Source organism: Chionomys nivalis, chromosome 18 (genome assembly GCF_950005125.1).
Source record: "Chionomys nivalis chromosome 18, mChiNiv1.1, whole genome shotgun sequence".
In the NCBI taxonomy this organism is placed as follows: Eukaryota; Metazoa; Chordata; class Mammalia; order Rodentia; family Cricetidae; genus Chionomys; species Chionomys nivalis.
The window spans coordinates 23219805-23235677 of NC_080103.1; the positions used below are offsets into that span (position 1 = coordinate 23219805).

The following is a 15873-nucleotide window of genomic DNA, read 5'->3' on the forward strand; positions in this document are numbered from 1 at the left end:
GCTCCGTTTGGAAGAGTTTTAACCAAAGGGCAGAAGCAGCAGTCAAGGCAGCAAGGGGAAGAAGGTAGGATGCTTCATGCTGTCAGCTAATCCTTCATCATCAAGCATCAGGCTGGATGCAGAGACTGAGAGTCATCACACCCTAAGGTCTCGCAGTTGGTAAGTGGCAGGCTGGTACAGCTGTGTGTCAGCCTTTTCTGTACCACACTTCCTCTGCAGAAGCCCCCACTCAGTTACTACTGCTCCAAACACAACTATTTTTATAAAGTCCTAAAGTGTATAAAATCACATCTGTACATATGTATCTATTATATTCTAACTGTGTGTGTTAAGCAATATACAGAGGTTGGAATAAAGCCACACATCTAACACACACTGCTAATTATTCATTCAAAATGCGGGAAAACAAATCTAAAAATATAGTTTTTAAATCTGATCTAGAAAGATGCAGGACTGGAGTGGAAAAGAGCAAAAAGACCCACATTTCTCATTCTAAGTCTGTATCTTTGCCAGCATATACATGTACTCTGGTAACTTATGTATGTAAAGCTGGGCACGGTGGCATGCCTGTACTCCCAAGACTTGGGAGAGAGAGGCAAGGAGGGTCATGAGTTTGAGACAAGCCCAGGCTACGTGCAAGTTCCAGGCTAGCTTGAGCTACAAAATGAGCCCTTGTTTCAGAAAAAATCAGAAAAAAAATGTGTAAAAATGTGAAACGTACATGACAGGGTCATGTGACAGCCCAGATTGGCCTTAAATTTGCTATGCAGCACAGGCTAGCCTTGAACTTGAAGCTTCGGTCTCTGCCTCTCCAATTGCTATAGAATTGCCACTATCATGCTTGGTTTGTATAAAGTTTGTATTTTAAAGACGGTAGTTAACTCATTAGTAGCAATGATTAACGGATTCCTCATTTTTATAAAAAAAATCAGGATCATACATATCTATCTTCTCAAACTCATATATGAAAACAAAATACATATGAACAAGGACAGAGACTGGTGATTTGTGTTTGAGTCTTCCCATTACCATTTATTAACAATGTAAATTCGGGCAAGTTACTTCATTTCTCTGAGCCTTAGTTTTTCTGAACATAAAGAAAAGGACATCCAATTCCAAGTCTGCTATTAGACATAACTGATCGAAGTCCCCGGAATAATACCTTCAAAAGAACAGAGATTTGGTGGAATCTGGCCTCAAACTCCAGATCAGATCAGGGCCTCTCAGCGCTCGTCCGAGAAGCTGCTTCTCGCAGCAGAGGGCAATTAACACAGACGGTGAACAGGTCAATATGCAGAGAATGAGAAACTTTGGAGGGCTCATCCCTAAATGGGGTGTCTATAGCACATTTCACCCCACAGGCTAAGGGGTCTCTGCGGAAGGGGGGGCAGGAAGAATGTAAGAGCCAGAGGTGGTGGACGATTTCACGGAAGCAGTACTTTCCAGACAACAGGCAGATGTAAGAGCTCACGAGATCATGGCAAGCTCACACAAGACCTGCACAAGCTCAATTCAGGCAAATCCCAGCATGGGGGGCAGAGTGCGGAAAAATCCAACTGCTGAATGCTTGGGGAGATACTGGCGTTTGAGAGCTGCTGGGGAGGGATGGTCAGTTTTCTTTTTTCTTTTTTATTTCGAGACAGGGTTTCTCTGTAGCTTTGGAGCCTGTCCTGGAACTTGCTCTGGTAGACCAGGCTGGCCTCGAACTCACAGAGATCCACCTACCTCTGCCTCCCGAGTGCTGGGATTAAAGGCGTGCGCCACCACCGCCCGGCTTGGTCAGTTTTCTTTTTTAAGTTATCTTCATTTTATATGCCAATTCCAGTTCCCACTCCCTCCCCTCCTCCCATTCCCTTTACCTTCCCCCCAACACCCCCCCCCCCCCATCTACTCTTCAGAGAGGGTAAGGCACAATGCTTTGGGGAAGGTCCAAGGTCCACCCTACTATATCTAGGCTGAGCAAGGTATCCATCCCAAAGAGAACGGGTTCCCAAAAAGCCAGTACAAGAAGTAGGAATAAATCCTGGTGCCACTGCCAGTGGCCCCCCTGCAGTCTGCCCCAGCCATACAACTGTCACCCACATTCAGAGGGACTAGTTTGGTCCTATGCTGGTTCCTTCCCTGTCTGTCTGGAGTTGGTGAGCTCCCATCAGCTCAGGCAAACTATTTCAGTGGGTGAACCCATCATGGTCTTGACCTCTTTGCTCATATTCTCATTCTTCCTACTCTTGAACTGGACCTTGGGAGCTCAGTTCAGTGCTCAGATGTGAGACTCTGCCTCTGTTTCCATCTGTTGTTGGATGAAGGGTCTATGGTGATATTAAGATATTCATCAGTCTGACTCCAGGACAAGGGCAGTTCGGGACCCCTCTCCTCTATTGCTCAGGGTGATGTACCACATCCCAGGGCAGGCCCCACTCCCAAGAGCAGTCAGACAACACAAACTGAACTGCTTGAAAAAATAAAGAAAAAGAAAACTCAAAGCTGGGTGGGGAGTACAGTGAAGGTGGAGGGGGTGGGAAGAAGGGTCGGGGGAGGAGTTTAAGTATGTCAAAATACATTGTATGAAAGTTTCAAAGAATTAATGAATATATTATTTTTTTAAAAAGCAAAGACTAGGAATTTGATAAATGACAGGATACAGACACACATATTTCCAAAACTACTGCACATGTGTACAGTATTTCTGAGAAGAAAACTTTTTGGCTCCTGAGTAATAGCCTCAGGTTTGCCACCATATTTGCCAGAGCGATTTCATTTCTTGCTCTAAGCGTGAAGTTACAGTTCTACCGTTAAAACAGATGTAAATAAAGTGGGCCAGGGACCGTAGCTAACTATGGTTTCTGAAAGAGGAGGAGTAACAGGCTATTTTCATACCTTCCGCACAGACACTCTGTAGACACAAGGGTCCAGGATGCCCGTGGAGGCGCTGGCACTCATCTTGCACATAAACGAGAACTTCTTTCTCCAGCGAACACAGTTTGCTTGCACCACCTCCCTGGAGAGGGAAAAACAAAAAACGAAAAGCCGGTTGATTATCTGTTAAAGGCACTCACAATTCCACTCAAGTTTACAACACCAAGTTACACAAACGTTACTGTCTGCAGAAAGATGGCTCAGGAGGAAAACAGCTGCTCCACAGGCACGAGGATGGAATTTTGCCACCAAGAAGCCAGGGGCCTGTAATCCCACCAACTGGGAGACAGAGACACCCTGGAGTAAGCGGACTATAGTGCCAAACTGGCCAAAATGACAAGCTCTGGGCTCAGGTGGAGATGCTGAAAGGGACAGAGCATCTCAGGGAGCCACCTGACATCACACTGCGTACCACACTCAAGCACACACTGGAGTAAACATAGATGACATCACATTGGGCACCACACTCAAGCACACACTGGAGTAAACATAGATGACATCACACTGGGCACCACACTCAAGCACACACAGGAATAAACATAGATGACATCACACTGGGTGTCACACTCAAGCACACACACACGTGTAAACATAGATGACATCACACTGGGCATACACACTCAAGCACACACTGGAGTAAACATAGATGACATCACACTGGGTGTCACACTCAAGCACACACACGTGTAAACATAGATGACATCACACTGGGTGTCACACTCAAGCACACACACGTGTAAACATAGATGACATCACACTGGGTGTCACACTCAAGCACACACATGTGTAAACATAGATGACATCACACTGGGTGTCACACTCAAGCACACACAGGAGTAGACATAGATGACATCACACTGGGCATCCACACTCAAACACACACAGGAGTAGACATAGATGACATCACACTGGGCACCACACTCAAGCACACACAGGAATAAACATAGATGACATCACACTGGGTGTCACACTCAAGCACACACACACGTGTAAACACAGATGACATCACACTGGGCATACACACTCAAACACACACAGGAGTAGACATAGATGACATCACACTGGGTGTCACACTCAAGCACACACAGGAGTAGACATAGATGACATCACACTGGGTGTCACACTCAAGCACACACAGGAGTAGACATAGATGACATCACATTGGGCATCCACACTCAAGCACACAGAGGAATAAACATAGATGACATCACATTGGTCACTACACTCAAGCACACACAGGAGTAGACATAAATGCACAGTCAGCCTTTGCAAGCGAGCAACAGGAATAACCGGCCATTAGAAATGCAAAGAAGCTAATCTACCTGTCAATCAGTTTAAAGTGACTCTTCACCACTCATTCAATGCACGTTCATTTTCTCTGTGTTGGGCACACTTCTAAATGCTTAATATACAAGATGAAGGGCACAATTCCGAGCCTTGTAGGACTTCATGCAAGAGAGAAATACACCCAAATACTCTACTATTTCAGCACCATGAACTTCCATTTCAGAGTTTACAACATGAAGCTCAGTCTCACACCAACTCTAAAGTGTAGCTGGCATGTCCCTCACTGCACAGACCCAGAGTTGAAGCACAGGAGGGGAGTTACATCAAGGTTATTTAGGTGGTGAGTACAGGCGTCGTGCGCAAGCCAAGCCTATTTAACTCTGAAGCCCTTTCTCCACAGCCCTAAACCTGCTGTTTTTCCAACGAGTTTCCTCTTTGAAGTGTCCTGACTTTTGTACAAGCTGTTCTCTTTACTATCCTGTGTAGGTTCAAGGGATTTAACCTTGGAAAGCAAAAAATAATTATTCTGCTTCTTGAAGGAGAGAGACAATGGGGGGGGGGGGATCATAAACAGTGAAAAATGGATAAAGCAAAAGAATGAATGTTCTCTAGATCTACACATCAGTCCCCTTAACATAGGCAAGAAAGCTTTTTTTTTTTTTTTTTTGAGACAGGGTCTCATTACGTGGTCCTGCTGGCTGGAACTCACCAGATAGATAAGCTGGCCTTGAATTCAAAGAGATCAACTTGCCTCCACCTCCTAAGCACCGTCACATCTGACCTCAATATTTGTACTAATCCTTTGAGAATTTCATACATGCACATAAATGTATCTTCACATATTCACTGCTACTCCTCCTAATTCCTCCCACATCCACCACATCCATTCCACCTCCCAACTTCATGTCTTTTTTTTTTTTTTTTAATAACCAACTGAATCCAAGTTGCGTAGCTCATATAGTCACAGGTGTAGGGTCATCATGGAGCACCTACTGACCTACCAGGAGCCACACCCCTAAAGAAAACTACCACCCCATATCCAAGAAGAGTCTCCCCTGGCTCCTCAGGGGTGAGGGATCTTGAGTCCTTCCCCACTTCATGCTGGATTTGACTGGCTTGATTGTGTGCAGGCAACCACAGGGGATGGGAGCTCAAGACTGCAACAGTCTGTCCTTCCTGACCTCAGGCTTATGATCTCACAATCCTCCCATCCCCTCTTCTGTGATGGTCCCCGAGAGCACAGGTACGCTGAGGGTGATTTTCTTAAGGAAGTACACAGTACGATGACTTCTCTGGAGCAAGTGAGACTGATGGGTGAGATAAAAATGAGATAAAGGTTGGAGTGAGGGAGAAATGGGGTGAATGCATGTCAACTCGTAGCTGCCTCGTGAAGGAAAGAATGTGCACTGAGATCACTGGGTTTATAGATAAACAACTTTTAAAATGTCCAGAAAGAGCATGAAAATAATAAAAACTCAAATTAAAAATGAAAGAATTTGTGATCATTGTTTTCCTCCCAGTATCACTGGGTGCCAAGACCTGAAGGCATCAGCCATGTGCCTGGAGCTTCCAGAAAAGGCGTGCAGATATACTGACGGTCTGGAACCTTCGGCAATGGACCTCAAGGTCTGTGATTGTTCCTGTCACCAATGCCACTGGGGTAGAATCAGCTAACAAGAACTATATTTATTGGTTTTATTGAGACAGGGTTTCTCTGTATAGCTCTACCTGTCTTGGAACTTGCTCTGCAGACCAGGCTGACCTCAAACTTGGAGATCTGCCTATGTCTGTCTTCAGAGTGCTGGCATTAAAGGTGTGTGCCACCACTACCCGAAGAACAATGTTTTTTTTTTTTTAAAAGACACACTAGTTTACTGTCCTTAGAAAATATAAACTTTTCACTAAAGATAGTTTTACTTTCTCCCCCAAACTTATCAAGTTTTTTTTTTTTCTCCCCCTCCAAGGCATCATCTCATAGGAAGACAAAAACAGCATCCAGGGACAGACAACTGGTAACTAATTTAGCAACCAAAGAAATCAGAACCTGGTGCTGTTAATGAAGAAAGCCAAGAGTGGAATTTTAAATTGGTTCTGAGGTAAAGTGAAGGAAGGCCCAAAGGTGGAAGGATTGATTGGAAGCTGTCTTATACGCAGTCAGATGACTCCTGCAGGAAGCTCGGCTCTATTTTCCTGACGGGGAGCAGATGACGCTCTGGCCTGCTTGACCCCAGGGCAGGTCTCAGTGGCAGGACAGTATATGGACAAGAGGAGCGGAAGATGAACTGGCGTTGACCCTTCTGCTCTAGCCGGCTCCGACAATGGTGGAAACAGGCATGAATTCATGAAGAAAACTCTAATGAGGTGGGGCCCCCCCAAAGGTCAAAGTCATCTCAACCTGTAGTCAAAACCCAAGATGCCAAGCACTTTCCATCTGCACAGGGCTTCCACCAGCTCAGCTGACACCGTAGGAGACGCTCTTACCAGGAAAAACAGAGAAAGCACAACCCCAGCCAAACAAAGCCAGTGCTGGAAGAAGAGAAGTTTTCAAGCGGAAAACTTGTAGGCTGGATAATGGCTCAGCTCTCACAGTGGTCCTTTGACATCCACTCTCACGCGCAGGCACGCATGTGTGCACACACAGACACACACACACAAATACACACATACACTCACACAAATACAGGTAATAATAAAAAGAAACCACATCTACTACACAGGACGAACATGGTATTTAAAACAACCACAAGACCACAGGCCTCTAAAACAAAGCTCCTGGGCGTGGCTTTCCATTTGTCTGGATTCTACCTTTCTCAGAGCCCAGAGGCTGGCCTCCATGGACTGCACAACTGGGCTTCCTACTGCCTCTCTACCTCCTAGAGGGCTGAGGGAGGAGTTGGGAGGAAAGACGATATAGTCACCCTCCCGGCTGTCTCCTTGTCAGGTAGATCAGAAATGGGTAGTTGTTGGGGACCACAGTTTTCCAAAGTGCTTGGCACATTAGACCTGAAACCACATACATATCTTTGTCAAAATATAAACTGGAAAATTAAAACTATTACTAAGTACCGAAGAGCATCAAAATGGAACAGAGTTACATATTAGAGAGTGAGAACGGTGACCCACACCTGTAATCTCTGGGGACTGAGTGGACTGAGGAGGAGGAACACAGTGTGACACCTATCTGGGCTACACTACAAGACCATTTTTTTAAAAAAAGTATTTAACACTGAAATCCATTATTTTCTAATTGTTTTAAATATTCACTTGGTGAATGCTTTTTTAATTTTTTTTAAATATTTATTTATTTATTATGTATACAGTATTCTGTCTGTGTATATGCCTGCAGACCAGAAGAGGGCACCAGACCTCATTACAGATGGTTGTGAGTCACCATGTGGTTGCTGGGAATTGAACTCAGGACCTTTGGAAGAGCAGGCAATGCTCTTAACCGCTGAGCCATCTCTCCAGCCCCGGTGAATGCTCTTTATTGTCTAGTATACGAAAATAAAATAATCTCATTTTGGTCAGCTTTCTGTCACTCTGATCAATTCCTGAATCAAATCAACGTACAAAGTGCTGAGGTTTCCCTTGGTTCAGTGCTTTGGGGTCTCAGTCCAGGACTGACGGCTTTGTTGCACTGGGTGGGCTCCTGGCAAGGCAGCCTGGTAGGTGAGAGAGCAAAGCCTCACCCTTCACAGCTAGAAAGCAAAGGGAGGAACAGGCCAGAGTTACATAATCCCTTTGGGAGCATGGTTCCTGATGACCCAAAGTGCACCCCCATTTGGCTCCACCTCTCAAAGGTTCCATGACCTCCTAATAGTGCCACGCTGGGAACAAGTGTTTGCCACACGGACCTTTCGATCCACATTACAGCTGCGCCTTAAAATGTTACTGAGCTAAACATTCTAGGAACTATGTCAGAAATAAAAACAAAACGTGAAGACTGCAAAGCCCTAAAACCTGGGTTTATGTTTTGTTGCTTTTTCTTTGTTTGTGGAATATCAGTAATTCCCCAACTAAACTAGTCCGAGACACATAGCAGGTTTTTAAACATCTAGTTTAGAACACCCTCTCCACGTGGCATCTTTATGATGATTTCATTATCAAATCTTCTAGGCTATCTCTTGCACAGAGGGTAGCTTTGGCCTGAGTAACAAAATTAAAGACACCAAGTGAATTCTGCCTGTACCTGCTGTTCTCTGACAATAACCAAGGGGGAAGCACTTCATATTCATCTAGTTTATCCAGAGGGTGGGAAGCCAACAGTAAGTCTGGTGGACTTGGGAAAAACTAGGTTCTATATAGGCAGGGATTGCAGCATATAAGGAATGGGTTTTGACGAAGAGTACATTAGATCTTCCAGAGGAAGGTCACACCTCTACAGTTTCTACCTCCATCTGCTGACTTCCCCTTCCACGACCATAGTGACAGCGGTCACCGAGTGCTTTCAAAATACCAGACCTTACACATTTTATACATCGTAACACAAGTCCATTTGTTAAGGAACTGAGAGAAACTGCCCAACTTCACTAAGCTGAAAAGAATCCAGACGGATTTTGTCTGGTACCAACTATCAATCCCTGCCCATCACTTCCTAACTGTTCAGAATTCAATCCCTTTCCTGCATCTGGCATCGTTATCCTCACTCAGACTCTCAGCATCATTTCCCTGGATTATTTCCAGAGCCTCCTTACTGGTCCCTGCTTAAATCTGCTCCCCTCAGATCTCTACCTGAGAGTATGGCTCACACCTGCCTGTGTTCCCAGTCCTCCAGAAACCAAGGCCGGGAAAACAACACCCAAAACAAAAAAAACCTAAACTGATCTTGTTAGAGGCCAGCCTGGGCTACAGAGGCCCTGTCTCAAAAAAACAAACAAACAAAAACCAAAACACCCCCCCAAGAAAAACAAAACAAAACAAAAAACCCCCAAAAGTGTATTTGTGTTCCTAAGGCAATCACTCAGACTTTTCTGTGTTAATCTTTCCTGTGTACACACAGACCCTGGGAAAAAGATGTCCAAACTAAACAAATCAGAGAGCGGCAACGTTAGTTTGTGGCATTTGTTATACTGACGGGTTACCGTGGAAACCCATGCAAACCACTTGGCAACGGAGACAAAAGTCACATTAGTAACGGCTGGCTTTCGGTTAGGTGAGTCACTAACTTCCTCCGCACTTTGGGCTGCTGCTCATGCACTGTCTTAGAAGGAAAGCAAAGGAATGCGATCTGTGTTGACATTGTGGGAAGCCAAACGTTTCCCAGATAGCATGATAAAGCTGCTGAAACGAGCATGCGATGAGCAGAGGACTCAGAAGACACAGTTGCTATGGCCATTGTTTATGTTTCAAAGAATCAAAGGGAACCTAGAATGTTGCTGAAAACTCAAACATAAACTGGATGGAAGGGGGTGGAGCCAACCTTTGTGACTAAGAATCACATCAACGTCACCAGCCTTCTCTGGTAGCCGGCAAACGGGTACTCTAGGCACATGTTTAGTTACTCCACGTCCTGGTTGGTCAAGACATGTTACTCTTTCAGCAGCAGTGATAGGAAGCCATCAGTTAAGGAGGAATGTCAGCCACTGGCCAGGTAGGACGGCGTGCAGGTTAGCCACTTATCCCACAGCTGGTCTCTCTGGGTTCAAACCCCTCCTCAGCTACCAGCCAGCTGTCACTCCGGCGCCTTCTCCAACTGCTCACTTTTACATTGCTTTCTCTGGGAATGGTACCTACACCCCATGGGAGCCCAGGGAAGCCAAAGACATTATTAGGCATTGTTCCAAACAGCACCAGGAGTGTGGCATCTCCAGATAATAAACGCTAGAGGCTGTTAGTTTCAAGGCTATGTGTATTTTTAAGTCCGCTGAAATTTGCCTGCCGAAGTGAAATAATGACCAAGTTCATAGAGTTTCTTTTTCTTGATTTAATGAAGAGCTGTCCATTTTAAAAGCCACGTAGATCCTGACAAAGAAGGAACTTTTGTAATCTGTGAAACTGATGTTTAGTGGCAACACTGAAGATCCATGGATCTGTCAACCGCAGCACCTCTGGCCTGAGGGAATGCATGGCAGGAACAGCAGCAGGAAAACCGGAACAGGAGGACAGTTGGTTTTATTTACTCATTCACCGATTCATTTCACTAGCGGGTGTGGCAGGGTGGGAGGCAGCCACCCAGTCCAAGAGTCTCCTCTTAGAAATGCTAAGGAAAGCCAGGCGGTGGTGGCGCACGCCTTTAATCCCAGGACTCAGGAGGCAGAGGCAGGCGGATCTCTGTGAGTCTGAGGCCAACCTGGTCTATAAGATCTAGTTCCAGAACAGGCTCCAAAGCTACAGAGAAACCTTGTCTTGGAAAAAAAAAAAAAAGAAAGAAAGAAAAGGAGAAAAAAAAGAAGGAAAGAAATACTGAGGAGGCAGAAAGATGACTGGAAACATGAACGTGAGTCTTCACCGCGGGAAAGGATGAGGCTATCTGGGGAGAGTGGCGAAGGAGGAAGGGGAGAGGCCAGCCTGCAAGGCCACCAACTTCAGAGCAGGAGAGAGGCAGGAGAGACCAGCCTGCCAGGCCACCAACTTCAGAGCAGGAGAGAGGCAGGAGAGACCAGCCTGCCAGGCCACCAACGTCAGAGCAGGAGAGAGGCAGGAGAGACCAGCCTGCAAGGCCACCAACGTCAGAGCAGGAGAGAGGCAGGAGAGGCCAGGGAGTGTCTGCAGGAGGAGAAGGGGGACTAGAGCCCAGCAAAGGCAAGGGGGAACAGCTTTAAGAAGCTCTGCTCAGCAGTGTCAGATGAGGCAGAGAGGTGAGAGAGAGAGAGCAAAAAGCAGTCACCTGTAATTAATGCTGGCGACTGAGATTTTGGTGGCAGAGTGCAATGGAAGTCGATTACTATGGGGAACTCATTTCAAATCCGCTAGGAATGAAGGGAGAGTGGGAAGACTTAGGGTTGCAGCCAACCGAGGACATGACATGAGGGAAGAGCTCACGTAAATGTGCAGGAAAGTCAAGCCTGCTTCAGTAGCGGTTGGGGAAAAGAGTGTAGGAACTAAACTGACCATTTGGGTGGAACTGAGTGATGGTGCTGAGAGATGATCCCTAGGAATGTCAGAAACAACAAAGCTCAGACCATAATAAGGGACTGGCCGGGGGCGGAAGGGATCACCTCCCATCATGAAGAAGGAGAATGAATGCAGACAAAGATGTTAGTAGATGATTCTTTATTGCCCTGGGTTGTTCTAAGGAGAAAATGCAGCACTCCCTGGCATATGGTGGGTACTCAAATACGTGCTAGCTGAATTCTTGCTTAAAGTCTACTATAAAAATTACAAAAAGCATCTATATATCTTCATATAAGAAAAGAGTTGATTCAGTGACTGACAGATACCCTGATGAAGATACACATGTATTTACACACACGTGAAGATGCATACACATGCCCAAACAGCACATACACACACCTATGGGGAAATGTTGTCCCTATATGAAATGGAAGAAAATTTATAAACCATGCATGCAATCGGGGGCTAACACCCAAAACACATAAGGAATTCACAACTCAGTAACAACATATGAAAGCATCGTGATTAAAAATGGGCCAAAGACTTGAACATTTCTCAAATATGTTTGTACAATTGGCTAACAAGTTTATGAAGAGGCGCTTCCCCTTAATATTGAGAACTATGCACATAAACCCAAATGAGAGGACACCCACACTAACTAAAGTGACCGTTACTAGTTAAAATATAACAAATGCCGAGAAGGACGTAGAAAAAGAGAACTCTGGTATGCGGTTTTGGTAAAGTCATTATGAAAAAAAAGAGTATGGAGTTTCCTCAAAGATTCAAAGCAGACCCATGACATGATCCGGTAACCATACAGATCTTTGGGTACGTATCTAAAGCAGACGGAATCAGGGTTCTTTTGTTTTGGTTGTTAGTTTTGTTTTGGTGTTTTGGCTCTTGCTGTGTAGCCCAGGCTGGATTTGGAATTCATAATTCTCCTGTCTCAGGTTTCCAAGTGCTGGGATTATGGGTAAGTGCGCTCACAATGGCTTGAAATCAGTATTTTAAAGAGACACCTGTAATCCCATGTCTGTTTCAGCAGTATTCACCATAGCCAAGATTTTGAAACAACTTAACTGTCCACTGATAGACGAAGGAATAAAGAAAATGTCACAGACACACATACTCTCTCTCTGCATATTTTTTTTTTAAAGAAGGAAACTTACCCATTCGTAATGTGGCCTGGAGGATAAGATATCATGCTAAGTGAAAATATCAACAAGAAATGAAAATACTATACATCATCTACATGTACAATCTAAAAACTGTCAGATTCATTCAGAAAATGGATTAATTTTTCTGTAACTATAAATTCCATCTAGCACCACTTCCATACTTTGTAGAAAGAATGACATAGATACATATGGCACACAAATGCAATAGGAAAAAAATTCCAGAATAATCTAAGGAGAGACCCACACTGGAAATTTGGGAATGTATATCACAGTCTAAGAAAACTAAATAAAACTGAACAAAAAATTCACAAATTCAATAAGCTAAAGATCCTGAAGGATATAGGAAATGAAAATCCACATGACTGTAGTGGATACCATTACACGTGTACAAATCCGAAGGATGGACCCCAGCGATTTTAAATCCCCAGGCAAACTATGGACTGTGGGAATCTGCCTGCCTGAGTCGGGTACTAGTTGGGATGAGTGTACTGCATTCTGGAGGGGACAGCAGAGGATGCTGGGTCTTGTGGAGACCAGAGGTCACATGACAAAAGTCTGTGCCTTCTGCTCATTTTCTGGGAAACTAAAAAAATGATGGCATGCTTGGATGTCACCAAGAGGCAACAGGATGTGCTGGTCAAAGCGGGGAAGTACCCCCCCCCCGACGTTAGCGCTCGTGCAAGGGGGACCCCAGGCTTGAGCAGAGCAGCTGGAGGCTGCTTTTCTCTTTTCTACTGGGAAGATTGTTAGAGTAAAAACTTCTTCATCCAAGTGTGTAAAAACAAAACAAAAAAGAAGAAATCTTTAAAAAATCTATTTAAGCGAAGAGAACTGTGAAGTTACGGGTCTATGATGACGTGAAGAGACTTTACATGCACCAAGTGAAAACAGTTAATACAGAAGGCTTGAACCTGACACGAGCTAGAGCCACAGCGGAAGGAGCATCAGTTGAGGAAGTACCTCCATGAGATCCAGCTGTAAGGTATTTTCCCAATTAGTGATCAACGGGGGAGGGCCGAGCCTATAGGGTGGCGTCATTCCTGGGCTGGTGGTCCTGGGTTCTATGAGAAAGCAAGCCAGGGGTAGCAAACCAGTAAGCAGCACCCCTCCATGGGCTCTGCATCAGCTCCTGCTCCAGAACCCTGCCCTGTTTGAGTTCCTGTCCTGACTTCCTTCAGCGATGAACTGCAATGTGGAAGTGTGAGCCTATTAAACCCTTCCCTCCCCAAGCTGCTTTTTGGTCATGGTGTTTCATCGCAGCAGCGGAAACCCTAATTAAGATAGGGTTATATACTGTAAGTCCTGCTAGGTGCACGCTTGAAAGCGCAAACTTAGTAAGACAGTAGACATATTAGTGACTGAAGCAGAAGGATGGGCAGGCAGAGCTCACATTTTTAAAGCACTGAAGTGACTCTGTAGATTAATAAATGGGTACATATCATCGTATGATATAAACATGCAACATCCACGTGAACTCCGATCAATCACGAACCTGGGATGATAAGGGCGTGTAAATGCAGACTCCTGGTTCTCAGTACAAATGTAACATTGTGCTGGTTGCTGACAGTGGGGAAGTTGTGTGAGGGAGGGAGGGGGTAGGGCGGGGATTGGGGGCGGGGGAGGGACACAGGAACTGTGTTCTTTCTACTCGTTTGCTCTAAAAATGAGATCTACTAGTGAAATGGCTCTAAGGGAGACGCTCAGAGAATTAGGAAGGGAATCTAAGAACTGAGAGGTAAAAATGGGGATGAGGTTTCATGGAGGCCCAAACCGGCCAAGTTTCAAGAAGTCAGTAATTGCCAGGGCTTCCGTTAGAGTACTAAGGAGGAAACATGGCGCATGCTAACGACTGATGTTAGTCAGTTTCAGTCACGTGCTGGGACAGAACTCACACAACAGGGCTAAGAGGAGAAAGAAAGGCTTGAGACAGATCGTATAGATTACTTCTTTTTCTACTAAGTCTGGATTAGCATTGCATATAGCAGAGAAGCAGGGAGTAGGCGCGGGGAGAGTGAGAGGCAGGGGGAGGTGGCAAGGGACAGGAGGAAGCATTTTCCTTCCTCTGAATTCAGTTAAAAGACCTGCTGATGTGCTAGACTTTGTTGACTCCTCTCTGAGGAGCGGGTGGGAGGTGGGGTGGAGGGAAAAGTGGAGGGGGGACAGAAGGAGGGAGGGAGGGAGGGAGAACTGGGATTGGTATGTAAAATGAAAAAAGGTAGGCTTTCTAAAAAATAAAAAAAAGAGTTAAAAAAAAAGACTTCTTGTCAGGAGTGGTGGCATACACCTTTAATCCTGACAATTGGGAGGCAGAGGCAGGTGGATCTCTGTGAGTTTGAGGCGGGCCTGGTCTACAAGAGCTAGTTCCGGGGCAGGCCCCCCAAAAAGCCTTATGCTGGTGAGACCAGGAAAGAAGCTCAGATAACAAAAGGAGGCAAGGCCTTTTAGGAAGCAGACAAGGCTTATGTGGCATTGCTTGCACGTCCAGAGGGAACTGGAGGAACTGCCTTGCATGTGAGTGGGCCTGAGGTGGGCCACACTGACGCATTTCATGTCCCCCTGGGAATGTTAGGGCCCACAGCTCTGCCTAGATCTTTCACCGGTACAAGCCACAGAAAAGACAGTGAAAGTTCACATCACCTCTTGGTGCTGTTTTCCTTCCCCGCTCATTCTGCCATTTAACCCCTCTGCTCCCGGGTTAGACAAGCTCTCTCATCCCCAGCCTCTTCACTTCACTCATTAGCAGACTGAAAGGTGGCAGCTGCTGGATGGCACTATTGGCATTGTGCATCTACAGCATGGTGATGCTTACCCCCTCCTCCCCATCTTCCTCGGCGTAAGAGTCAGCTTGTTCCTATCTCCCTCGCCACTTGCAAACTCAAAGTCTTTTTTCAAACCAGGTTTAAGAGCTAGAGGCACGTGGTGCCTGGCTATGCCACACTCTTCTAGCTCACACGACAGAAATCCCTTCCTACCCCAACCTCTTGTCCATTCTGCCTACCTCGACACCATGAAAAGAACCTTGTACCCTAACGCCACGGCTCTTTTCTCTACTCAACTTTGCCCATGTCAGCAACACTCATACCCTGACCAAGCCAACTCTTGACAGAGTTCTACTGATGCAGCCTCAAGCATTAGTGTTTTGTTCTTTCTCTTGTTGGCTGTGATGACTCATGCCCATAATTCTTGCACTTGAGAGATGGGCACGAGAGAATCAGGAGTTCGAGGCCAACCTGGGCTACTTAAGACCCTGTGGCAGTTTGAATAAGAAAGCCCCAGAGGCTCATATATATTAATATTTGCTTAATTAATTATATATATATATATATATAATTTTAAGGGGCACTACTTTTGTTTATGATGCATTTGTGTAACTCTGTGAAGCTGTGATTCTTTGCCTGTCTCAAACACCAGATGGTCTAATAAAGATCCGAACGGCCAA

General features: G+C 45.4%; 1 protein-coding gene across 1 annotated transcript in view; it reads right to left on the reverse strand.

Moving 5' to 3' along the window:
- Nucleotides 1-15873, reverse strand: part of Eeig2 (EEIG family member 2) — a 59461-nt gene that overhangs the window by 29841 nt on the left and 13747 nt on the right. Inside the window, exon 2 of the mRNA XM_057793185.1 lies at nt 2878-2998. Within this exon, the coding sequence (XP_057649168.1) occupies nt 2878-2998 (121 nt within the window). The remainder of the gene's footprint in view (nt 1-2877; nt 2999-15873) is intronic.